General features: G+C 38.8%; 1 protein-coding gene and 1 long non-coding RNA gene across 2 annotated transcripts; both read left to right on the forward strand.

Annotated features, from left to right (window-relative positions):
* Positions 1-8,085: 8,085 nt before the first annotated feature.
* LOC141622817 (uncharacterized) lies at positions 8,086-16,516 on the forward strand. Its single transcript, XR_012533113.1, has 4 exons — positions 8,086-10,229; positions 10,330-10,414; positions 11,510-14,762; positions 15,862-16,516. It is a non-coding gene; the product is annotated as an uncharacterized LOC141622817 (long non-coding RNA).
* A 5,194-nt stretch (positions 16,517-21,710) lies between these two features.
* Positions 21,711-22,687, forward strand: LOC141616848 (uncharacterized). The gene is made up of 2 exons (XM_074434009.1): positions 21,711-21,889; positions 22,083-22,687. The coding sequence occupies exons 1-2, from the start codon at positions 21,748-21,750 to the stop codon at positions 22,514-22,516; spliced, it is 576 nt and encodes a 191-aa protein (XP_074290110.1). The 5' UTR covers positions 21,711-21,747; the 3' UTR covers positions 22,517-22,687.
* The last annotated feature ends 4,579 nt before the right edge of the window (positions 22,688-27,266 follow it).

The raw sequence follows: 27,266 nt of genomic DNA on the forward strand, positions 1-27,266 counted from the left end.
TGCATGCATGCGCGAACCCATTGTATCCAGAGGTAGATGTGTGGTACCCTACGGGTCGATTCCCACCAAACGATCGGCATCTTGCTGCTTGTGCCCTATCTTTCCACAACCATAGCAAACTAACCCAACGGTACCGGACCCCGTTCTACCACTCTTGTAGCCACCACGATTGCGGTTACTTCGAAGCATTGTTGGTGAAGTACCCACCTTTGTACTGTTGGAGTTCGCTTCTTCGACCCGGCGTTCTCACTTTCGACTTTCCTCTTTTCGGCCTTGGTCTTCTTCTCATCTTTAATCATCTCGGCAAGCCTCTCCTTGTGACCCTCGGGTAGATGTTACGGATTGTGGTAGGCGGAGCGGATATGAGTCTTTTCTTGATGCCAATTGTCGGTCCCTCTCAAACTTCATAGCTAACATTGCTTCATCGAAGCCCATTTCTCCTGCATGTTTAGCTAACTGGGTAAATTGCTTATAATATTCTTCCACTGTCATATCCTCTGCCATTTTGAAGATGTCAAATTCCTCTCTCAGCTTGTCCTTCTGAAATTCTGGAAGGAAGATATTATGTAAGATCCTCTGGAACACATCCCACTCTACATACTCACTCCCATGCTCGGCCGTGCGAGACTCACGAATAGACATTTTGTTTGCAGACCACCAATCTCCACCATACCCGGAGGTAATGGGCAGCTTGATCGACTTGTAATTCCTCCGGACAAGCTATAAGCTCGAACAAATTATCGAACTCCGGCACCATTCTCCCAGCAAGTGAGGCTCCCATCCCCGTGAATTGGGTAGGGTTGTGCCTCGCAATAAACGTGCTCATCTTAGCGGAATCCATACGCTTGGCTTTTAAGGCGCATTTCTCGGCTAGCAAAGATCTAGCTCCTCTTGTGTGATGTCAATCTGCCGGTCCACTCCTTGCTCGAGGCATTCTATACTATTAAAGGAAATCAGTAAATCTCACTGATTAAGAGTACCGATCTAGATTAGGCTATAGGCCCCAAATCATAATAATCATCCCTTTATAAATATGCGCAACTATTCTCACTACAACCTACATATAAACATGGTTCAGGGATCACATAACCGCATATCACTAGACAGGATACTATACTTACACAATATAAGGAATCTCATAATTTCACTAGTCACAACACCGTCATATATCATAATTAATTGTTAGGCATATTAAGCATTCTTTCACAAACCCTCGGTTTCCATATTAATATCGTTGACATCCAAGAAATCTTAATAACTCCTTTATCACCTCCAAAATTCCCATCTCTTCCTATTCTACCCTTTCTCTCGTATGCACTCGGGGTACCCGGTAAAACGAGAGGGCCCAAAAGGTTCGGTGTGAGGGGGCCCCTAACTCATCCCTTACCTTAAGTGTGCTCTGACAGGTCCTATCCCTGGGTTCATTTTATTTAGACTCTTCCTATGTTCATTGGATTCATTTGGTTAGGCACGAGGATCGTTCGCTCGATACCACTTTGTAACACCCCCATTTATTTAAGGGCCTATATTAGGACTCCCCAAATAACTAAGGGTGTTACCATCTCGGTTTTTCGAGGTAGTAGATAACAAAGGGAAAGAAGCGCAGACTTTAATAAACAAATGTAATGTCATTACAACGAGAAATAAGGTTTGCCTCGGAAAATAAAGTGTATGTCCGAAAACATGAAATGAAACTACAAAAGTGATCTAGACTCTAGTCAGTGGGATCCAAGCCCTCTCTTCCCATCCAAACTTCCATGGTCTCAAGTACTGTCAATCTGCTCCCCAATAATTTGGTTCATCACGGCGTACACGAATACACGGGGTCAACTATGAAGTTGAGTAGGGAAACAGAATAAGTACAACAACAAAAATGCATAACTCCATTTCCAATTCGTCACGTCCCCCACCTCTCCAAATCACAGACCCTGCATAATCTCCATACCGTATCACAGACCCTGAATAGTCTACATTTCCATATCACGGACCCTACATCACAGACCCTGAATAATTTCCGTTCCATATCACAGGCCCTATATCACAGACCCTGGACAATTTCCGTCCCGTATCACAGACCCTATATCACAGACCCTGAACAATTTCCACGCTGTCTTATATCACCACATAATAGGATATGCATAACATAACAAAATTAATATAATAAACGGTACCACCTGCAATTCCCAAGACAGTTCAAGAATTCGATTCAGTATTTAAGTGGAAGATAAACCCAGTCTATTCCCCTACCTCAAATTGCAGAATGACAATCCAAGCAATTTGCTAAAAATACTCCACGCGAAAACCGTCACCTAAACATATAATATTTATTAATTATTATTCCTTCAATTATTCCCCATTATAAAATAGCAATGATACCGACTATAGCGACTTTCTAAAAGTGGAAAGTTTCCTAAAATAGAGACTTCCCGAAATAGTAGCCTTGCCCAAAATAGAAACTTTTCTCTTTTAACAACCCGACTCAAAACCCGTCTTTAATTAATTACTCATTATTAATTATTATTTTGTTGGAATGCAAACCAAGATGACAATTAAAGGTTTAAATGAATTATATGGTGAAACGACCCAACACTTGAACAACTCGAACAATCCCGACTCTAATTATATTAAATAACTCGAGAATTAACTTAACTCAATTATTTGATGGCACGGGAATTATATTAATTAAACTATGAAAAACCCGTCTTTAATTTGCTAATAAGTCGGAACTAGATTAATTAATTAAGCATATAATAACAATGTTAATAATACTAATGGTAACACACTAAAAATACTAACATAATAATAATACTAATAATAATAACAGTAGTAATTATAGTAACCATGAAACCAACGCAACAATCCGCAGCCCGCGAAGATCTCGACTCGAATTCATTACACGACACACACACCCCTCGACCGCGTCATCAACCAAACCCATGCCCCACAGCCCACCGCCACCACCGCACGCGCACCCACCTCGACTGCTCCACCCCCGACACCCAGAAATGGGTCGACTCCCGCCGGCAAGCCGAGCCACGGCCATGGCTTGGCCTGGTTCACCACCCAATCCCCCACAAACACGCCAAACAGGTTTGTAAAGACACGGTGCAACCCCAACAACCACGCACAACACCACCAACAACCACCTCAGACAATATCTCCGACAACTACACTACCCAAAGGACGTGGTGCCACCACATCGACCTCCCCCGAGTCAATGGCGGCACCACCCCAAGGTCCCTACGAAGCAGACTCGAAACACCCACCCTAGACGCCATTTCCGACACCCACAACCACAATGTGACCACCCTCAAAACCACCGGAAGACTCGACCCCACCCCGAGAACACAACCTAGCCACCACGACCCATCGACTACAGCGACACACATGATATTACAAAAATGAACTGGAAAACAAGGTAACGAAACGAATGGTGATGACGACCTTACCTCGCCTGAACTGCCACCTCGGCCACCCTAGCAACCGCCGTCAGCTTCTCTCTGTTTCTCACTCACTCACCTGCACAGTTGGTGTGTAATAATTGCCAGCGGAAGGGTAGGGTGGTCGGGTTTTTAAAAGGAAGGAGAGGGGCAAGGGAGTATGGGTTGCGTTGGGGGTTGACGTAAACAAAGGAGTATGGGTTGCCTTGTTGTTGGTGTAGGCGTGGGGTTGGGGTATGGGTAGTCTAGGTTTGGGTAAAATAATCAAGCATGCTTTACACTCCCCAAAGACACGGTCCCCTTAATTATTTTGGGTCCGATTGGTTTCTTATTTGCGTTTAACCAATACCCGCAATCCTATATTTAATTATCTTATATGAAACGTAAACTTACGAGAATACTTCCGTATTATCCCGACACTGAGTAACATAAATATGTACTTACTTTCATGATTAAATTTAACGTCTTGTGATTATAGTTTGTTATTTATTATATTATAATATTATATTATTTAGCGACATAACACGGCCGGCTTATAATAATTTATTAAAAGTCAGGGTATTACACGCCGTGTCTTAAACATTTATTTACTTTATTTGAGTTAGCTTTTTGGTAACGAAAAATATTATTAAAAGTACAAATTTACGGACATATGACACATATCCGTCATAATTTGAAGATGGGTCTAATAATATTACTTGACCAGTCTCCAGCTTGTGACGGATTTGCCCGTTTTTAATGAGATTTGTTGGTGGCTATGTGGTACAATAACACACCTGTAGACACCGAAATTTTATATTTTTGTGTCTGTCTATAAAATGATATCTTCAGTATCTTGAGATAATTATCAAAAAATATTGTGTTAATATCTCGAGATATTATAGAATATTTCTTAATTTTTTTGTTCTCTAAATTACCGTATCTACAAATATAAATCGTATCCTAGGATTTAGAGGAGAACACATAGATTAAGTCTCAAAACGACCCATCATCCTACTACCAAATTGTAGGTAAATGAAATAAGTCACAAAAAGACCCATAATCTCCCTACGGAATTAAGTCGATAAGACCTCGTAGTCACTATTAAAACCCTAGCCTTTAGGATAGAATCAAGAGATCTACGAAAATTGTAATCTTCAATCTTTCAATAATACAAATTCTTGTTTCCATGTTATTTTCTTGCTCTTTATTGTTTATCGCAGGTACGGATTTTCTTGTTTTCTATGAAATTAAGTCAATATCCATAAAAGTACACCTAATTCGATCACCCTCTCTCCTCTCAGGTATTAATCGTTCTTAAATCTTGAGAAACCCTGAAAAATTTGTGTTTAGACAAATATAACACTTGCAAAGTTGCAATATACTCCCTCCAATCCAATCCAATCCAAACTACCCACTTGCCTTTTGGAGGTCAAACTTTGAAAGTTCGATCGTTAATCCACAGAAAAATATAAAACTTTGAACGATAAAATTTACATATTTAGTTGTATTATGAAAATATCTTTCATAAATTATAGTTTTTGCAAAAAAAAATTATATACAAAAGAAGAAAAATGCGGTCAAAGTGTCGCCTCGAAGCCACCCAAAAGCAAGTGGGTAGTTTGGATTGGATTGGAGGGAGTATACCTGATAGAGATCTACATCTTCACACATCAACAATTCAACACCAATGACAGTCAATCAAACTCTTTATTCCACATAACTTGATTTCAGCTAACATGTTACTAACACATACATAGTTATATACACGTTATTTAATTTTCTAGAGTCACTGCATAACTTGATTTCTGCAGGTCTGCTTTGTATAAGGAACCTTTTTTTTTTACGGCAGTAAAAAAAAAAAAAAAAAAATTCTAGAGTCACTGCATACTTTAAATATACATCACTTCACATCCTTATTATTTATTTTAAGTCACTACCTTAAACAAATCACGTTGCATTGGGCTATATACGAGTTCACTCGCAAATGAAAATCCTCAGAGAAGGGTGAGGAACACAAGAACGAGAGCAGCATTGTTCTGGAGGCCCAAAACCTGAACAAATATGCTTTGATGGAAAACACTTCTCCTCTGTTGCTAACAGTTCTTCCATCAACTCAACACTTCCTTCCATTGTAGTAATTTCATCTGCATTTGTTATTGCTGCAAAACAAAGTGACCCTATAAGCATTAGCCCTAGGTAGCCCTCTTAAATCTTAATGCTATTAATTTCAATACCGATAAATCTATATTCCCAGCTCCAATTCAATTCAAATCTTCTCAGTTAAATTTTTGAGGTTAACTTTCGCAAAATTTGACCATAAATACATTAAAAAATACGAAAAAAATAACATATGCGTCTGTATATAAAAAATCTTTCCTAAAATAATATTTTCAACAAAAATAATTCTATACAAATAGGAAAATTATAGTCAAGGTGTCGAGTACGAAATCCATATCATGTCGTGTCAATACAGCTACTACGGTCTTACACGCGATAAATGTACTCGAAGTAACGTAGCATTGTCCGATTAATTTCTGTGATTAATAGTATTCCTTCTGATTATTCAATTAGTTGTTTACGATTTTTGTTCTTTTGCGAGAAGTATTTTAATAATCCGTAAATAAATAGGTGAATACGAAAGAGTATAGCAAAGCTGATGCAGTAAACACAAGAAATGCTATCAGGAAAAGCTTGTAGTAACCTCGCATAATTAAATGGAAAATTCAGTGATGTTTTTGAGATTTGGTTAGTAAACTTGTTTTAATTTACTCTTATACTAATAAGAGAATGCTCTTAACCCTCTTATATAGAGTCCACTTCTTGGGTAACTCGCTTTTTTACCAACGTAAATCTCTAACAAAGTGACACATACGTATAGGCCTTTTCAAGTTTTCAGCATGCATGCCGCATGCGCCATAGTTTTAACATACCGACACATAACAATTTCCATTGATGGCTGGTTATGTGGTACACTAACACACCATTGGTGCTTTTTTGGAATTTGGGCACTTTTAACGTTAAGGTTGTTAGAGTTATAAAGTTCAACCAGTCTCATACATTATGAGTGTTGTGCGGAAGCGTCAATATCCCTGTGTTGGGCCTCTGCTGCATCTGTGTCCACTGTCCATAATAGTACGATATTGTCCGCTTTGGGCCAAGCCCTCACGGATTTACTCTTGGGCTCCTTCCCAAAAGGCCTCGTACTATTATATTTTGTAGACACTTATAAAGATGATCTTCCATCTTTATTCTACCGATGTGGGACAAGGGTTTGCACCCTAACAATGAGACGGAGATATTCGTCTATAATGAGAGATGAGTCGGATTCCTCTTACAAAGAGACAAGTGGGAGGTTAAATGATAACCCACTTGGTTTTCCATTTGCCCTTTCACTTGCCTTTTTGTGAGAGGGATTCAACCCGTCTTTTATTATAGACGGAACGAGAACTAGTTTGAATGCATGTGCGTTGCAACGGGGTAATTAACTTATTTATAATGCAAAAAAAAAACGGTTATAAGGTTTAATGTTTACATTCTATGTCTAATGATTTGTTTACATATTTTATTATTAAAATATCTCATTAAAAAAAAAAAAGATTAGTGGGACAATTCTACTATTTATAAGTAATATATATATCTACCAAACTTGGATTATTTTTCTGATGTGACACAATTCTATTATTTATACGTAGTATATATTCATCAAACCTACATTATTTTTCAATGTGGGACAAATAACATACTCAGAATTTACACCATCTTTTTTGTACTTAGTTCGACATCCAACCAACTCCCGAATACCGAATACGGACAATTGCTACTCATTATATCTAATAAAATATGTTATTTATAATCTACTTTTTCAATCCACTTATAGTGAAATTTCCGCTGTTTACCAAACAAAGCCTGAGGGTATTTGGTAAACAGTGTCGAATTTTCATAACACTAAAGTATTTTAGCATATTTGACTTACCTATCACATCATATTCATTTTAAAAGATAGTAGAAAATGAATTTACCAACTATTTACACATAAATACACCAATTTATTATAATGGGACTGGCTAAGTTTGGCACACACTTTTACTAAATCCCGTACATTTTTTCATCTTTTTCCGAGTTTATCTCTCTCATTTTTTACCCTAATTTTTCACTCTCACTAAGAAATCAAAAACAAAAAAAACCAACAGCCAACCACCCTTGCTACCGTCGACTACCCCTCACCGCCTATCACCCGCGCCACCATCGACTACTACTCACCGCCGATCACCCCTCCCCGACCCCATACTCGCGCCAACCACTCTTTCCCCATCATGTATGTCTCCTTAACTTAGCCGCGATCATCATTCGATCTACCATTAGCCGCAATGGAGGTGTTGGATCGACGGCTAGCTGGCATGGATTTGACGGTGAGGGGGGCAGGTGGCCGATGTTGGTGGAGGGTGATTGGGGCTGTGGGAAGGAGTGTCGTGCTCGTGGTTGCCCCTGGTTGGTAATCACTGTTTTTTTTATTTTTTATTTTTTATTATTAAGAGTAATAGTGGAATAAACATGCAAAATGTGTGAACTCAAATGACGTGTTGAATTTAGCAATTGCGTTTATAATCTAAATTAGTTAATTACCAAGCACTATATAAGCCACTAAGCCATAAGTGTAAAATATTCAGAACTCAATCCCCCTCCCCCCACAACAAACCAAATGGATCATAACCACCACCGTCACCGCCGCCGTCCCTCCTCCGACCGCTTCCTCTCCACCTTCTCTCCACCCACCACCACCACCCTCACCACCACTTCCGACGATTTCTCCGAAGACGACATCTTCTCCACCACTGTCTCTCCCACTACCACTAATCACCGCCAACCACCGCCACAACCACCACTCCTCCGCCACAACAATTCCTTCTCTAACCAACCTTCCGGCATCCTCGCCGCCCTCCACGACTCTCCTTCTAGAACAATTTCCGTCATTCCTCAACACCGAAAATCTCCTCTTTCCTTGTCGCCGAAGTATCCGCAGTCTGCTCCCATGCACGTGCCTTTCTTGCCGACTTTCCGACAACGCGGTGTTGTCGGTGATGCCGTCAATGAGGATGAGGATGATGAGGATGAGGATGAAGATGGGGAAATGCTTCCGCCGCATGAATTGGTAGCGAAACGATTAGCGGAGACGCCGGTGTTGTCTACTTCTGTTCTAGAAGGTGCTGGAAGGACTCTGAAAGGGAGAGATCTTCGTCAGGTTCGCAATGCCGTCTTTCGACATACTGGTTTCATTGATTGATTGATTCAATTAGGGTTTGGCTAGGGGTTGGAGAAATATTTGGGGATCTTTGTTTAGTATTCAACTGGAGTTGTACTAGACAATACTGATTAAATTGTGATTATATTAATTTCATTTCTGTGTCTTTCGATCTTTTCGTTGTATATATGCGTGATCATCGTGTTTATGCAATGTTACTTTGTTTAATGATGCTTAATTATATTACTGCTTGCTGTTTTACCTTGAATCTCGTTTTTTTTTAAGTGGACGCCGTAGTCGGTATAAAGGAGACACAAGTTTTCATGAATTGTGGCTAAGAATTTACTCGGCATTACATTATGGTTACTCAGCAAGTCGCAATGCTACTTGATATGGCTATTTATATGACACTATTTGCAATATGTGAGAGAATTAGAGTATAGGAAGAAGTCTCAAGGATCACCTTGATTTAGCTTGTTGTCCGTATATGAGAAAAGCGGAGGCGTTGTTTGCCTTTTTAAACTCCGCTTTGGTGTCAAGGAACCAAAGGATAGTACATTTGGAACAATGTGGATGTTTGTGAGACATTCTCTGATCATGGAGGTACATGACTGACTACGTGCCAGTTGAAGATATGTAATATGCTCTTTTCTTTTGTGAGTGTTAGTGTTAAAATTTAAGGGAGCTTAAATACTAAGTTGACATTGAATATGTCGAAGAACTGGTGTGGTATGAGTTTTGATGACGTCTTATTCTCCTAGGATGTGGTGTTTTACTACAGTGGGAAAGAATGAACTGTAAGGATACGTGTTGGTTGGCCATGATGGGATAACCATAGAGTTGCTTGATATCGAGCAATGTCTATTAGTCTACAAACAACTTTTGGAATATGTACAATATTAAGGCCTGGAAGGAGGTGATGATGTTGATATATGACCGAGGCTGGAGTAAGCCCCGATTCTGAAAATATATCATATCATTCATGTGCTATAACTCATTGGGATCTGATTTGAGTTGCTCTCAGATTTTTGCAACCTTAAGATGCTCTTGATGAGCCATCGGTTATCATCTAATTTATGTTATGCGCTTTATGTAACCTTTTGGTCAGGATATTGTATGACTCCTGGAATTTTATTTTTTGATAGTCAAAAAAAATGGGATTTACGATTACGGCCATAAACCGCCAGGTGGGTTTCGTTGCTGCATTCTGCTTATTAAATTGTAATTTCTAATGGCGGTGCTGGTCAGTGGGAGCTATATTGCTTCGTTTTTACCCTTCCGTGACCATCTTGTATTATAAACTTTGCAAATTTATTTGCATGTGGAAGTGTTCGTCAGAGGCTAATACATTTATTATCCATGGGGTCGTTACAAACTTAGCAAGCTCAGCCTTGTAATTCCTAGCCTGACCTTCTGAGCTATCTGCTATTGTTTTTGTTCCAGCATATATTTCTGCGTTGGTCATTCTTTGCAGATTCTGAAATGTAAATTTCAACAGCAATTAGTGGCTTACTGGCATTGGACTTTTCCTGGGGAACTTTAATGCTTCCTCAACTGTCAGAATTTCTGTAAGGTTCACTATTCCTGTCTGTTAGTTTGTTTGCTCTAACAAAGCTTTTGAACTGTTCATTTATTTGAACAAAAGAGCAATATGTCTTGCTATTGTAGCTCGAGAGGAGACTTACGTGGGAAAGTAGAAATTACTCAGAAAGACAATGAAACACTGTGTTTTGTGTAGAGCCACCGTTCTCAGGTACTCGCAACTCCTCCTGTATTTGTAGACCTAATTTCATTTTCTTTGGCTGAGACTTGAGACTCCTCCTTGTTTAGAGCGCAGAGATTTTATTCAATCCGCTTCTTGTTAAAACATCAAAACTGTGTTCCATGTTCTACTTTCCGATCTTTTTGTCATGCATACCATGCTGCTCAATGCTCATAGGAGGGATGGGGCACATGACTAATAAAGTACTGTGAGATTCAGAGTTTCTCAAAGTTTTTTTTTTTTGGTTAATGTGTGCTTGCTAATTCGTTTCAAAAGCCAGCATAAAACCTTCACTAAGCTCTGCACTTCACTTGCCCTAGTATTTACCGTTTGTGGGTTCAAATAACTAATTTGAAGGCAAATTAAAAAAAATCTCAAGCATGGATTGAATTTGTAGTTGCATTAATTTTCGGTACTTCTGGTCAACATATAATTAAGAAAATTGTAGGTGTAAGGGCGATTATGTATTTGAGCTAATAATTCAGTAGGGTATATCTTATGTTTGAAGTAGATGAAGATTTTTAAGAACTGACAGTATATGGGGTATGTAAACCTCCATTGATACGGATGCATGTGCCAAAAGTATGCAATAGCATGATTGTATTAGAGACAATATCTACATCTCTGTACTACTTTCTTTTTGGCATTTTACCTCTTGGTAGTTGGTACATAGATAAAGAAGCATTCGTTTACACTTTCCAAGACATATCATGTCGATAGAGCCACCCTAAAGTAACACCATGTTCATAGGCTGATGGGTGTATAAAGTTTGTGTAGTCTATTGTCACAGAGGAGCCAAGAGTCGTGTATAAAGCCAAAGGATCTTATAAAAAAACGAGTTTAATGCTTGAATGTAGAGAGTATAAAATACTACGGAGTATCAGGTAAAACAAATTGACGGGGTTATAAGTAAGATGACATTTCTGTCTGTTTATGAACGGTATTTTTATGCTCAGCTGTAAATAGGTCTTACATCCTTGCCATGCATGTCCTTTTTGGAAATTTTTTATAATCTTCCATTTCACTTTGAGGAGATGTCTATCAGTACTGTTGGTTTCAGAATTGGATATTTCACTGATTTTGCAGGCACACACACCAACTTGTTACTTCTTGGTGAGATTAAGGGGCAGACATTTATAGCTTTATCTAGTGTTCTTCAACAGTCAAGGTGACTTCACTTCCATTTAGTCCAAGTTATTTGAAATGGCCTACTATTTACAGTTTGCGCTTTCACTTATTTCCTTTGGTAAGTATGAGGAGATATGTTATTCTATCTTAAGACTTTTTGGTTAACTCTTGTTTGATTGAGGGAACTCTGGTGTGTCCTGTATGACAGTGTTTCCTATTCCTTTAGTTGTTCTTGACTGGTTTACTATCGACCGACTTAACATATAGACTCTGCATCGTCCTTTAAGTCTGATGGCTGTACGACACCAGTAGAGTGGTTACTAGCTAGTACCTCCAGTTATGACTTTAGGGTGTTTACGGCCCTTGTCTTACTCCCGGAATTCTACTGCCCGTGAGGCTGTAATATAGATGTATTGATTTCTCAACCATGATGGGCTATTCAAGTTTGTAAAACTACCAATGAGTTAACCTGAAAGTAATATAGATGTATTGATTTCTCACCGGATTTTCGTGGTCCTACAGTGATCTAGATATGTGGTCCTGAAAAGGATATGAGATTTTCCATGCATTGCTTTCTTAGATGATATTGTCTATAGTCTTGTTTTCACATTGTGAAACAAAGTTGGTTTTATTCTGTTTCTTTTATTTTTTTCTTCTCTCCCTCAGAGAGGGTGAGTGTTGCGGTATCAAAGTTGCAAAGTAATGACATCTATCAGCGCCGAAAATTTAGGATAACATTGAAAATTTAGGATGAGGATCCCTTTTAATGGTAGTTGTTGCCCTGTTGTGAAATGTTGCATCTTCAATGACATTTTGTCCAGAAGCAAAAGGTCATCACCTACTATTCTAACAATCTGACAAATATTTAATGATATAATTTTTATTACTCTACTGTGTTCCTCCTGGCTCAAATCCTTGATAGTGAGAGGGCTTGATGCAGTGTCCCCACAAATATTTTCACTGTATGTTGGTCTGTTTTATCATTCTGACTGAACTACTATCTTACGAGTATTAGTTCGATTATCAATAATGAAAAACCATCATGGCTCGTGTCTTTTGTTGTTTGCATAGGAAAAAAAACCCTTGAAACTGAATTTTTTAGAAGCAAAACGATGTGGTGTTGGCTGGTGGACACATACAGATTTTTGTTTTTCTTTACGGAAATTGCGTAAAACTACCTAATAAGCTATGCTTGATACAAACATAACTTATTTCAAATAACCACCTAATAAGATGTTGGTCTAGGTGAATTGGTAGTCATATGGATACAAACATAACTTATTAGGTTATCTGAAAAGTTTTTTGCTAGAAGGTACCTTAACATTTATACCACCTTGCACGCAAATTCCTAACAGTTTATTTTTTGTCCAAAGTACCTAATTTTTAATCTGTGTTTGTCACAAAGTATCAACAACCATTTTCCGTCAGAGAAAGTCTAGTTTGTGGCTTGACTTAACGGTCCATGTTAGATGCTTACATCTTATTCTTTCTATTTTTGTTTGGCCTTCTAACTAAACTCACAACTACTCCCTCAGACCCAGCTAAGTCATTAATCATTGTTGTTTTCTTCCATTTTCTCTTTAATTATGCTATCAACTAAGTTACAGAAGGGTGTTCATCCCTGCTCTCCACTGTATATTCTCCGTAGTTAAAGTTATCACTTCTTATCATATTTTTCACTATCTTAAGTTTTTAACTAAAGTAATGAACTTTAACATTGATTATCGATAAACCTACTTGGTTTAACCCTGTTATGTTCGTTTTGATATAATGAAAGCCAACTTTTCAACTGATCTATTGTCTGATTGTGATTTTTGTTGACTTAATCTGATGTAAGGATGAGAGACACAGTTGGAGGGATTGGAAAAACAGGGGAGAATGGAGGGACATTCAGCTCAGGTGCCTTGTTGAGTAAAAACGGAACCACGGAAGCCTTACTTTTCTTTGACGGGAATTGCCTACTGGTAGTTGTCACTTGTCAGCAAACAAATAAGAAATATTAATACCTTTGGACAAAAAATAAAATTGTTCGGTACTTGTGTGCCAAGTAGTGTACATATTAGGTACCTTCTAACTAGAAAACTCTTATTAGCAAAGAAAAAATCATACAGTACAAGGTAGATATACGTAAAATCATGATGATAATAAGTTACTTTTATGCGATTTTTTCTTTATTTATTTTATGAATCTTGAGGTTTGGACTGAAGTTAAAGTGACAAAAGATCACTCGAGAACTTCATATGAGGTTGCTTTGTTTAAATCTGCTATTTATTGAGATAATAAGTTTTGTTTATACTGGTTGTCTGTGAGCTCGTTGTGCGCTAGTACTAGTCCTTGCCCCTACCGCAGTGCCAACCTTGTCCTGGAAAAATGCCAAAATTAGGAAAGTAAGACGATAATCCCATCACGTGTTATTATGCCGAGTAGTAATCAGATGTCAAGGCCAAGAGGATAATTATCATGTAGAACACTTGAGTCTATTATTACAGTTATCCTGGGGGGACAGGGAATTTTAATCATTAATTATTGCATCTAGTAGATAATTTGCATATGATTCTACTGTTTTTTTTTCGGTAGATGGAAAGTATTACCTGTTGTCCTGTTAAAACTGGAATTTGTCATTGTTGATTGAACTGCATTCAATCTCAGTAACTGTATGTGGATCAGCTAGCATTGAATGTCTCATTTGCATTTTAACTTCTGTATCGTATATAGTAAAGAGTACAGACAGTGCATTCATTCATATATATACGTTCTCGACATTTGATTTTTTAACTTTCAGAAGAAGATTAATCTTCGGTATATACTCTTTTATGTTTTAACTGTATATGTACGATATTGTGCAAAAATTCACATTTTACGCAAAGCGTTTGATTGAAGTCATAGTATCCAAGGGTAAATCTTAAATCTAGCTGCTGCCCAACTACTCACCATCCTTGGGGTCCCTTATTGAATGCCACCCTTAATAATTTCATGTACTTGCATTGTTGCTCAGTTTATATATGCAGGGTTACACTCTTATTCCCAGCAACATAAACTCCTTGTACCTCTTGGTTATCTCCCTTTAACGTGTCTGCTTCTATGGCCTTTTCTCAGCTCATTACCGTGTTTGCTATAGCACTAGCCTTCTCAAGTATTGATTTTACTTTATGCTCTGAAGTCAAGGGTTCAGTATCGTGCACTGACTGCGGTTCCGACTATGATTTCGCTGGTTTGTATATCCCACCTCAGCTGTATTCTGATTCTTTCATACTGTTGAATTATTAGCTCATATATTGTTCATATCAAATAAGTCTACAGTTATGTGGTTGATACTTGATAGCGAATACATGTTTTGAAATTTTTCCACTGCACTATTTAATTGCAAGGTCATAAAAGTATATAGTTTTACCAACAACATTCTTATTTGTTAGTATTTGATATGTTTAATGTTTTTTATTTAATTTTTAAAATTTATTTGTTTCTTTTCGGATTTATTACACCTTTTACCAACAACTTTCTTATATATTAAAATACTTGGTTCACTTTTAAGGTATTCCGGACCCTTAAGTTTTATTTCGGTTTTCAAAATCGTTTTAATCTTTATTCTCGATTTAAATTATAAGTTTTTATAAAAGAAATCCGGACTTCGATTTTAAAACCTATAAGTTTACTTGGCTTTCGTATTATGTTTCACTGATTCACTCCCCTTTTGTTTTTCAGTTTTTCTTTTCTGTTTTCCGCATTTTTGAGGCGTGCTTTCACCCATGGACGGTTCTGAAGGATGATTCATGTCAGCCGACCCCAAATCATTTTGGGATTAAGGCTCTGATGTTGTTGTTGTTGTTGTCATAAAAGTATATAGTTTTAGTAGTTCATGTTCAGTAATTCTATGTTTAAGAATTTTCAGGCCCCAAGACGCTCTTCAGCTTCATAATCTTCTCTTAATTTATGATAGTTGCTGCTGAGTGTCGTTTTTTATTGATAGGATGTGGTGTTTTAAAAGATCACTATTGTGAAATTGTCTTTATTGGTGCATATGGCTCTCAGCTTCTTCAGGTCTCCCGTGCCCCAGTCTAATCGCAAATGTAAACAAATGAATGAGATAGGGAGTAATTTACTCATTATCCGACACATGGTTAGATATGTTCAACATTGATAGTGTTCATGTGTCGCTTTCGTCTATTTTATGTAACCCCATCTTCTGTATGGCTTAAAGTGACGTATCCACGTATCTAAAGTGACGTATCCACGTATCATATTTCGATGTCTAAGTCCTCTAGCAAAATTTACCAGTAGGACGGTAACATTTCTTAAACTCATGTTTGCAGGAATCAGAGTGCTAGTAAAGTGTGACCAAGTGAAGAAGCTTTCCGAGGCAATCACTGACAAAAAGGGTAATTTCAAGACTACTCTCCCATCAAATTCTCCAACCTCGCAAGCAGCTACTTCACCAAAATGCTTGGCTAAACTGCTCGGTGGCCCGACCCAACTCTATGCCCTGAAGAAAGATACACTGTCGGAGATTGTTTTGGCAAGAGGTGAAAAGAACACCTACACTACACGTACCCCTCTTGTCTTCTCCAAATCTTGCCATGGGAAATGTGGATCTCATGACCCAAATATCGATTCATCAATGACCGTTGATCTTCCTAGTCCCTCGGAGTGGGGCTTACCACCAACCAGCGATTTCTTTTCTTTCTTTCCTATTATCGGTATACCATGATTATATGTGTACTTTGGTATTCCTTTCGCTGCAGGATTTGTGGTCGGGTTTTGTCGCGTGGGAGCTGTTTTACATATTATGTGTGTACTTCAGTGTTTAATTAGGTTGGAGTTGATCTATGTCGGAAATCTTAATATTAGTACTATTATATTGAATAAATAAACGAGTGTGTTTTTTACATTATGTAAGAACTCAAACGGTGAAATATTGAAGCCTTGTAATATACGGAATATATATGTATAATAATTAGATGTATGCAATGTTGCTGTTTTAGGGTTTGTTCAGATTACAAAGCGGGGTGTAACAGTTTTACACTAAAAAATTAGCGTAAAATCATTCATTAAATTACTAAAAGAAGTTACGAGAAGGTGTTTAGGCAAAATCCATTTTAAAAGAGAGTATTATTTCTTGGGTATTGATTTTCGTAGTACAACTTTTACTCAATACAGTACATTTTTCCAACACTGCCCTTGGCATTTCCACACATGTATTGTGTACTACGTTGAAGAAAATAAAGAAAGAAAAAACCCGTTCCATCACCCTTCACCACCCTTTCCCTACCAACCACCCATCATCCACCTTCCCCTCTGCCACTCGTCCCGCTACCGGAAAACACCGACCATAGTCAGCCTTAATTGTCGCACCATTGGCAGACTACGTCACACAATTCCCTAATTGCTTGATCGCCTTTCTCTGTCCTGCAAATGAACTTGCTTGTCGAATGAGTTTTCCTAGAATTCAATTTCATAATTACATTTGATTAAGGTGTTGGTTGTATGATATTGTATTGAATTTAATGATCAAGAGATGTGCTGTGAATTATTCCAAGTCGCCTGTTCACCAATCACCACAACTAACAACTAATCACATTATGATAATAGTCTGTAGATCTTTAACAAATAATAACCCCGAATTCAATTTGCTTCTAAAAAATATTTATTTGATTCATTACTATGTGATTAACAAATTAAAGATATGTTTTACCTCCAAATTATTGTTTTGAATTGAAGAAATTTGATTAACTAGTTTTAAACCCGTGCAAAAAATGCACGGGTCGTAATAACGGGTGCTATTATTGGCTACATAAGCATATAAATGAGCGTGTTATTAAATGTGCAATGCTGTGAGATTATAAATAAGTCTATAATTGGAGATAGACGTATATATAATTTTAGTAACAGTTTTCATTCTGACGACAAAATACGGATTTCATCATTCGTAATTGACGTACATGAAATTGTATGATTTTTGTAAAAAAAAAAAAAACAGTTTTCATTGTAAGGACAACGGTTTTCATCATTAACGTAATCAAACTAATCAATTCAATCTATTAGTCGCGGTTTTCATCATTAACGTAATTGACGTAAATATAATTGTACATATAATTTTGTTCAGTAATTTAATTGGCGTAAATATAATTGTATATATAATTTTCTTAAAAAAAAACAGTTTTCATTCTAACGACAACGATTTTCATAGCGTAATTAAACTAATCGAATCAATCTATTAGTCGCTGCTATGAGCGACTATCAGAGGGGTATTAGTGACAATGACCTCGAACCTAAGGAGTATATATGAATAGTATTTTACTCAAAGTGTGCTTTTTCAAAGAATGAGAGGGAGTAATATATAATATATATCTAGGTAGTTGATAATGTACGGTTACTAATATAATTTGGGACACTTAAGCTCTGTCAAAATTATTGCTTGGGTTCCCCAACAACAACAACTTCCCTCTAATTTTAGAATTGTTAATATTATTTCCAAATTAAATAATCAAGCGTGAATATGTTTTTTTAAAATACAAACATATTATATTAAGTCGAAAATTATATGTTGCAAAATATATGGCTCAATTAATATAGTTAACATGTAATTATCTTGACAATTTGTTTTTATATAATTATGCTATGTAACATCACAATCCAACTATATTGCATTATTATACACATCTAGTTCCTCTCCCAATCATATACGGGTATATTTTTTTGATAAAATTATCCATCATTAAAAAATATAAAAGATAAACAAATAAAACGGAAGAAGTATATATAATTTTTTTTTCCAATTTTAAAAAAAAAAATATATATATTTAAAAAATTTCCTTACTCAACTCATTTTCGTATGAACCAATCTAAACACCACATATTCCCCTTTTATTTTCTTAAAGCTTTCTTTTAGTATAACCAAATTCAACCCATTTGCTTTTAAAGCCCAATTTTATCTAATAGCCACTCATATAAATTCCCGCTGATGTTAAAGTTGACCTTAAATCCTACTAAGATGTCTCTTATAGTCTGATATTGCCCTCACTTTCGAAAATTCTCTCCTAATTTACACTCATCTACGCTACTCACCAAAAGAAAAAAAAAACTCCCATGTTTCCCTCTCCCCTCCTGCCCCCATCCCCATCCCCATCCCCATCCCCACCCCCTCCACTTAGTTTTGTAATTTTAGTTTTGTGATCTATTGTAATTTTGTTCCTTTTTTTAAATAACCAGAAATTCGAGTTAAAGCGCTCTATGTAAATGGTTAATTTATGGCATCGATTTCTATCCTTTAATTTTTAACAATAAAATGAGATCTAGTCTTTATTATTTTTCAACTATACTTCTTCAATTATTTTTCGTTTTTAGTACGTGTTTTTTTTTTTTTCCAGTCTTGATGGATTTAAATATGCTATATTTTTTTTTTTCAATTTTAATGCGATTTTTATAATTCAAGTATATGAATAATGATATGAATTTGTTTGATTCTTCGCATTTTTTCTGTACGGGTATTACGATAGATTATTTTGCGATATCGTAATTTATTATTTATTTTTTAATAAAATAAGTTGAAATTAATTTTTATGTAAAAAAAAGTTTTGTTGAATCATTGAATTAATAGAATAAGATAAGAAATGAGGAGAGAGACAAATTAATTAGTTTAGTGATAGTGGAGGGCCCTACATCAAAAAAAAGAAAGGAGAAAAAGGAGAAATTAATTAGCCAATAGAAACACTTGAAATGCTTCAGCTTTTATAGAAAGAGGATTTGAGAGGTTGTGCGGTTACAAATCGAGAGAATTAGGTTTAGGGTGATTTTTACCAAGGGTATACAAATGGCAGGGCCGTCTCGGGGATTTGAGGGCCCTGGACGAAATCAAAAGATGAGGCCCTACTAATACATTGTTGTCAAAAAGAATTGTAAGTAAGTGAATAATTATTTTTTGTTTTTTTAATTATTTGGCCCGATATTCCACTAAATCGTATGTTCGATCTTTAAATGGACATATTAATATGACCGCGTAAGTTTAAGATGTAAATTTCGCTTATCATACAAAAAAATCATAAACAATAATAACAAATGTCGTAGTAAAAATATTAAACGTCAAAATCCAAAAAAAAAAAACTAACAATTATATAATGAATTGGAGAAAAGATAAATGAACAAGAGTTTACACACAATTCACACTCGTGATCCGTTATATTCATCAAAAAATCGTCTGGGAAGAGTTTTCATCTTAAATCCCCTATATACTAAATGAATAGGTGAACTCATGATTTTTCCCTCCAAAAAGCATATCCCCTATATACTAAATAAATAGGTGAACTCATGATTTTTCCCTCCAAAAAGCATATTCTTAAATAAGAAAGTTAATCACAATAAAATTCATTCACTAAATAAGGAATCTACTTATATATATTATAATCTATTTCATTAATTTATCATTAAAATATACTTTTGCATCAAATTATATTGTTTTCACTAAACTTTAAATTATAATCTTCTAATTAAATATTAATAAAATTTATACAAAACTATAAAATGTTAAATATTTTATTTATTATTTAAGAAGGGCTTGACCCATACTACGTATCAAATAAAACTGTAAATCACTAATTTTGTTTTCGCAAAAAAAATAAAAATTGAGAGAATTTATAAATTGAAATCATTAGTTTTAAGATATAAAAAATATTTTTTTTAGATTAACTTTCAGCACATAACTAAATTCTCTTAATCAAATTTGGTTTGAACTTATTTTCCTCAAAACAAAACATAATGATGAGAAATACGAACAATTTTACACTATTATATAGGTAGTTTATTAAAAAAATAAAAAAACTCTATATGCCGTGCATTTATTGCACGGGGTCTAAACTAGTTTGATTAGCAAGTCCCTAAACCTTTAAAAGGGAACATGGAAATATGGTTTGTATTCAAGGATATTTTATCAAAGAGGTAATTAATATTTTTGGGAAGAGTGAAAGAATTAGGAATACTCATTAAATTAATTAATACGCAATGAAATGGAAAGTTCACATATTCCGTATAAGATGATTAACGCATGCTTACTATTGGGCCAAAGTTTGGCTGAACTTTCACATTTACACAGTGCATTTTACGTGACTTTGGGCCAAAATTTTGGGGGCCCTGTGCAACCGCACGGGCCGCACAGGGCCAAAGACGGGCCTGACAAATGGAAAGTATCGCGCAAAAAGTATTGTAATGAGTAAAAAGTGTACTGCGAAAATAAATTACGTATTTCTTTCTTCTAATGAAAAAAGTCCGATTCACTTTGACACGGATGTTTTTAGCATCTTCCGCTCGCAAGTCCAACCTTTCATACAAAATTGAGGAGTTACTTCCTGTCGATTTCCTTTCCTCTTTTGTCTCCGTCTCCGTCTCCCTCTCCCTCAGTTTGGGGACACATAATGTTTATATACGTACTAATGTACATACTTGCCAATTTTGGGAAGTGATACTCATGTAGTTATATGGACCTTTCTAATTTAATTAGTAACCACCACCCATAATTGCATATGGTTAAGGATAATTCAATCATCATAAAAGCTTGAAATAATGATTAGTTAAATCAAATAATGATTGATAATGAAATTTAGTTTGGAAGTTGATTGCTTCATAATCCGTTTTGAACTAAGCTAAATAACTCGAAAGTAGTAAAAATGATTTCGGATGGCCTAAATAAAAATCGTGTCTCATAGAATTCTTCAATGTATCACTATTTCATGCCATGAGAAATATCGACAGTACAGTCTATTGAGATATATGACATTGAGACCGTATTATAAACCCGGAAGAGAGTGAATCTTTGCCTCCGTTCCTCCAATTCACTTTATGAACAAAGAAAATAAGCATCTGGGTTCAAATCCTGTTAGCATCACAAAATCGGAAAATCTTTTACGCTTATATAGTGCATTAATTTTCCTCGCTATGGGTCTGATCCAGACACATCTTCGTGAATCTAACATGGTATTAGAACCCGTGTTAATGAATTGAATTGGACGAACGACCTCCTGCGATTCTGTCGTATTTTTGGCACCTTAAGCTGTTTGCTATCTGGATTAATGTGACAATCTACTTACCATGATTTTATAATTTCATGTACTTGTATAGTTGCTCAGTGTATATATATGGTGTTCTGCACTCACTTCTAAGCAACAAAAACACATTTCTCATAAATTATTTCTACTTGTATTTCATTAAAAATGGCTAATTCTATGGCATTTCCTCAGCTCATTGCTATACTTGCTATTGCATTCGCCTTTTCAAGGTTACGCCTTTCGTCATGCTCTCAAGTTAAGGGCTCTGTCTCTTGCACCGACTGTCACCCTGACTACGATTTCTCTGGTTTGTAATTACTTATTCATATATGATTTTTTTTTCTTGGCAGCCCTAAAAACAGTTCTTATACAAATGACATTTGAAATGTACTTATTTTAGTAAAACCATAACCTACAACGACAAAGTAAACGTTCGACATAGCCTAATAATATCGATTAAATGCTAACGTACGTCTTTCAACCTCATCTATTGTTGTTAGGAATCAAAGTACAAGTGAAGTGCGATCAAGTGACCACCATTTCTGAGGCAATCACCGACAAAACCGGCCATTTCGAGACCATTCTCCCTACAGATAATTCTCCAACAACAAATTGTTGGGCGGAACTAGTTGGTGGGCCGACCCAACTCTATTTCCCGGAACAGAACACCGTGTCCAAGCTATCTGTCACGCTAGGTGATAAAAACACGTTTTCTCAAACTACTCCTCTCGTCTTTGCAAAAGCTTGCAAGCCCAAATGCCAGTACAAAATCACGCAATCGAGTAACAGAAGTAGTATAACTGTTTATGTCATACTGCCAAACGGAACGACAGTGACAATCACCGATGTCAATGGTACTGTTACAATTAGTAATGCTACTACCTCTGTTACTACTACTACTACGACAGCCCAGTTATACTACGATATTCCTTGAACATGTTTTATGTGGGATTCGAGATTGGGTTGTTGTTATGTCAAGGGTTACTTTGTTATTTTTCGACTTTTGAATAAATGACCCGAGTGTGTTTTGTATTATGTAATATATATATACTACCAATTGTGAAATTGACATTGTTGATGAATGAAATCTTGTCAATTGAGTTTAAAAATCAAATTTCGTATTCAAAAAGCGTTTGGTTGGCAAAGAGATGAACGACCCTACCATATTATGATCATTGTAATTCTATAAGGTTCGTAAGTTTATATAATCTTACGATTTTAATTTGTTAGAAAAAATTAAACGTAAAATCGAAGAAAGATTCAACCTTGCAATTTTATACCAACCTGCTAAACATTGTCGACATTTTACTAATTATCATAGATATTTTTTAATGACTTTTCTAATCTACCCCTCACTCTAAACCTTCCTGATGGGGCATATTCTGCACCCGCTGACCGAGTCAACATATTGAGCAAGGCCAAAGACATCCACAGCAAGTCAACGTATTAGAGGCCCTAAGCTTAACTTGACTGTCGGCTGTCACTTGGGTCTCGGCTAGGCAACTAGCGGTAGGGAGACATATCCGCGTACTCACATCCAAGTCCCCTCGGCATGGAATCAACCAGGCCAGCCGACCTGCCATGGGTCCCTCGGCCGAGGGTAGAACAGTCTTTCCACCTGCTTGGTCACTTGGCCACTACGTGACAAAAGGTGAAAGTCTATAAATACTCCTCAATCCTCATTGAGAAAACGATCTAATAATCCACAATTCATCCATAAACTCACTATTAATCTGGTATAAACTCCCTTATTTCTCTACAATATACTTTGCCAAGTAACACACAACTTAATCTCTTTAAGTTTACTGACTTGAGCGTCGGAGTGAGTACGCTCGGTACCAAGCCGAGCCCTCAGTTTGTTCATCTTTACAGGAGAGACCGAGAGGAAGAGACGAGCAAAGACATCATTCACCAAGCTGACGTGGTAACAAATCCTGCTCCGGAATTACACCCGAAACAATTGGCGCCGTCTGTGGGGAGTTAGATACTAAAAGCTAATCACCTACCTTACACACAAAAAAAAAAACCATTCAAAGAGCTAAGAAGATGTCAAAACAGCCAGAACTTGTGAGTGTAGAAACTGAATTCTACCAGGATGAGACATTCCCTAATTCTCGAGATCGGGCGGTCCCCACCGGCCGAGTGATTGAGCCGGTGAAGTACGGGATGCCAAGAGAGCCGAGAAACACCGCGCCGACCGGCCAAGTCACTGTCATGGGACATGTGGTCGATGCGAGCCAAACCGAAGCTATTCCTGGACACGATGGGTGGTACGCCGGTTTACTCTGTCACGGCGACGGCGGGGCGGCTGCACCTCCACTGGTGACCAGGGCCCAAAAAGTGACTCCGAACAACTTGACCGGAGTATTACAAGGAGCTGGGCATGCAAGGACGCCGGCGGTGCCCGTGGTGCCAGTGGCAGACCAAAGTCCTTCCCCCACTCGCGGAAGGACAACGTCGCCACGGCAACAACGAGGCCACCCCCGAAGAAATGAAGAAAGAAGTCCGACTCTCCAAAGTCGGACAATAAGAAGCCCTTCCCGCCACGGGGAGAGAAGCCGGACTAGGATTGCGAGGAGCCGATCGCCGCGTGTCATTCGGCACGTGGTCAGACAGCCCCTCAATGCCTTTGTCCTCGAAGTTCCGGTGCCGACCAAACTGAAGTTGCCGCCCCTATCATACAAAGTGGATAGCGACCCAACCGACCACGCCGAGGCTTTCGAGTCGTACATGTCGGTATGGGAGCAGCCTGATGAGGTGTGGTGCCGAGTCTTCCCAATGACCCTCCATGGCATGTCTCAGAGTTGGTACAAGGGACTACCTAATGGCTCGGTGTACTGTTATGCCGACCTAAGGGACAATTTCTTAGCCCAGTACGCTTGCAACAAGCGAAGGGCCGTGGAGACATCAGATCTCCTGACTTTGCGACAGGGGGAGGACGAGTCCCTCCGGAGCTACGTCAAGAGATTCGACGCTAAGGTTCAGCAGATTCGTGAGCTGAACACCGAACTGGCGGCCTTCGCACTGATGAAGGGCCTGCCGAAAGGCGAGTTCAAAAATGAGCTCATCAAGTGCGAGGACCTCAACCTAGACTCCGCCTGAAAGATGGCCGACCGAGCCATAAAGGTGGAGGACTATCACAAGACACAGGTAGGCCACGGTGAAGCCGGGCACCCGAGAAAGGAGGAGCCGCCGGGACAACGTAGACGAAGGACGCCGTGACATGAATAGGTCACGGCCTGAGAGATTTAATAGGAAACAGAACTCGGCGGGCGCCGGGGGGAGTTCGGGACCATACACCCCGAAGCGGTACAGCGGTCTCACCCCCTGGTTAAATCACCTTTCGAAGTCTTTGCCCTAAGCAAGAACGAAGGGCAGAAATGGGCAAGGCCCCCCAAGACGAGGGGGGACGGCGACCTTAGCCAGTTCTGCGACAACCAGGGCCAACCCGGCCATAAGACCGACAACTGTCGGCATCTGAGGAACGCCATCGAGGAGCTGATCCGAAAGGGGGCCCTCAGCAAGTATGTAGCTAGAGGCCCAGAAACAAGCTCCGACGGGGCGAATAGAAAATCGTATTCCGCAGGAGGATGGGAGTGATCCAGGTTGAACCGTAGGAGGAAACGAGAACGGTGGGTCAGCTAATGGGCACAAACGGCACCTGAATGAGCTATACCAAGCCATCAACTTTGTGCCCAAAACAGCGATCCCCGCTTCCACCGTCCCCGATATAACCATCGGAAAGAAGGACTACGAAGGAGTCATCGCTCCGCACAGCGACCCACTCGTAGTCCACTTAGACATTGCCAACCACTTGGTCAAAAGGTGCCTGATTGACACAGGCGCCTACACAAACATCATGTTAAGGGAGTGCTTTCTCAATCTCGGTCTGAAGATTGAAGACCTGAGCCCCTGCACCAACCCGCTATACAGCTTCTCCGGGGCCGGCCTGGTACCCAGGGGGTCAATCAGACCGCCGGTGATGTTTGGCCAAGCCGATGCGGCCAAGAATGTTTTATCCGAGTTCGTGGTCATTGATGGTTCGTCTGCCTACAATGTTCTCATAGGCCGAGTCACTTTGAGCGAGGCCGATGCAGTGATGTCCATCCGGGCCCTGACATTGATGTATGTCTCGGACCGGGGAGAAGCGCAAAAGCTCGTCTCAAAGGACGAAAGAGACGAAATTGTCAATGTCCAAGTATCTGCCAGAGGGTGCAACATGCAATCCCTCAAAGTGGCGAAAAAATCAGAGAAAGGGAAGAGCCCCTCCCTACAACAGGAGGGTGATCCGATGAGCACCAACAACGTCGGCATGGTCGAAGGAGCCCAGACCGAGGAAGTGGAAATTGACCCAGGGCGCACCGTAACTGTCGGTGTCGGCCTGGAGCCAAAATTCAGAGCCGATCTCCTAGACCTGGTGAGTAAGAACAAAGACGTCTTCGCGTACTCAGCCGCCGAGATGCCAGGCGTGAGCGGAAGGTGATCGTTCACAAGCTGAACGTACTCTCCACCGCTCGCCCTGTCAAGCAGAAGATGAGGAACTCCTCGGCCGAAAAGGATGAGACCATCAAGGCCGAGGTAGATAAACTATTAGAGGCATGCTTTATCATGCCTTGTACCTACCCTGAGTGGCTAGCAAATGTCGTAATGGTAAAGAAGTCATCAGGGGGGTGGAGGATGTGTGTTGATTTTACAAATCTTAATAAAGCATGCCCCAAAGATTGTTATCCCTTGCCTCGAATAGATAGTTTAATTGACGCAACGGCAGGCTACACTATGCTGAGCCTGCTAGACGCCTTCTCAGGATACCATCAGGTATTCATGGCCGAGGAAGACATGCCTAAGTGCGCATTCATCACCATACACGGCACATACATGTATAAAATGATGCCGTTCGGTTTGAAAAACGCTGGCGCAACTTACACTAGGCTGGTGGACAAAGTGTTTCAAGATCAAAAAGGGCGAAACATCGAGGCTTACGTCGACGATGCTATTGTAAAAAGCAAGTCTGACAGCGAGCACTTGGCCGACTTGAGCGAAACATTTTGTTCACTAAGGAAATATAAGATGAAGCTTAACCCAATGAAATGCAACTTCGGTGTCCGGGCCGGCAAGTTCCTCGGCGTGCTTGTCAGCGCCAGGGGAATTGATGCCAATCCAGAGAAAGTCCAAGCAATACTAGACCTGCCGGAGCCGAGGAATCGAAAAGAGGTTATGATGCTGACCGGGAGGATGGCGGCTCTCGCCCGCTTCATCTCTCGGTCGGCCGAAAAGAGCACCCCATTCTTCAAAGTGTTGAAGGGGAATAAAGACTTTTTTGGGGGAGGAAGCAGTGCGGCTTTCAAACAATCGAAAGCTCACCTACTAACTCTCCCGACCCGTCGTGCCGACGACTGGGGAGACGCTATACCTATACTTAGCAGATTACCTCGGCCACGGTCGGTCTTGTAATCGTCGAGAGAAGAAAACAAGCAAAGAACACCCAATCTACTTCATCGCCATACATGCCCGCCGAAAGGAATTACCCATGATTGAAAAAGCGGCCTTCGCCGTCGTCGTTGCCGCAAGGAAGTTAAAACCCTACTTCGACGTACATCCCGTGACGGTCTTAACCGACCAGCCATTGGAGAAAGCCTTAGAAAAATTCGAAAAATCAGAAATGAGACTTATCAAATGGGCAGTGG

This window comes from Silene latifolia, chromosome X, assembly GCF_048544455.1.
Source record: "Silene latifolia isolate original U9 population chromosome X, ASM4854445v1, whole genome shotgun sequence".
NCBI lineage: Eukaryota > Viridiplantae > Streptophyta > Magnoliopsida > Caryophyllales > Caryophyllaceae > Silene > Silene latifolia.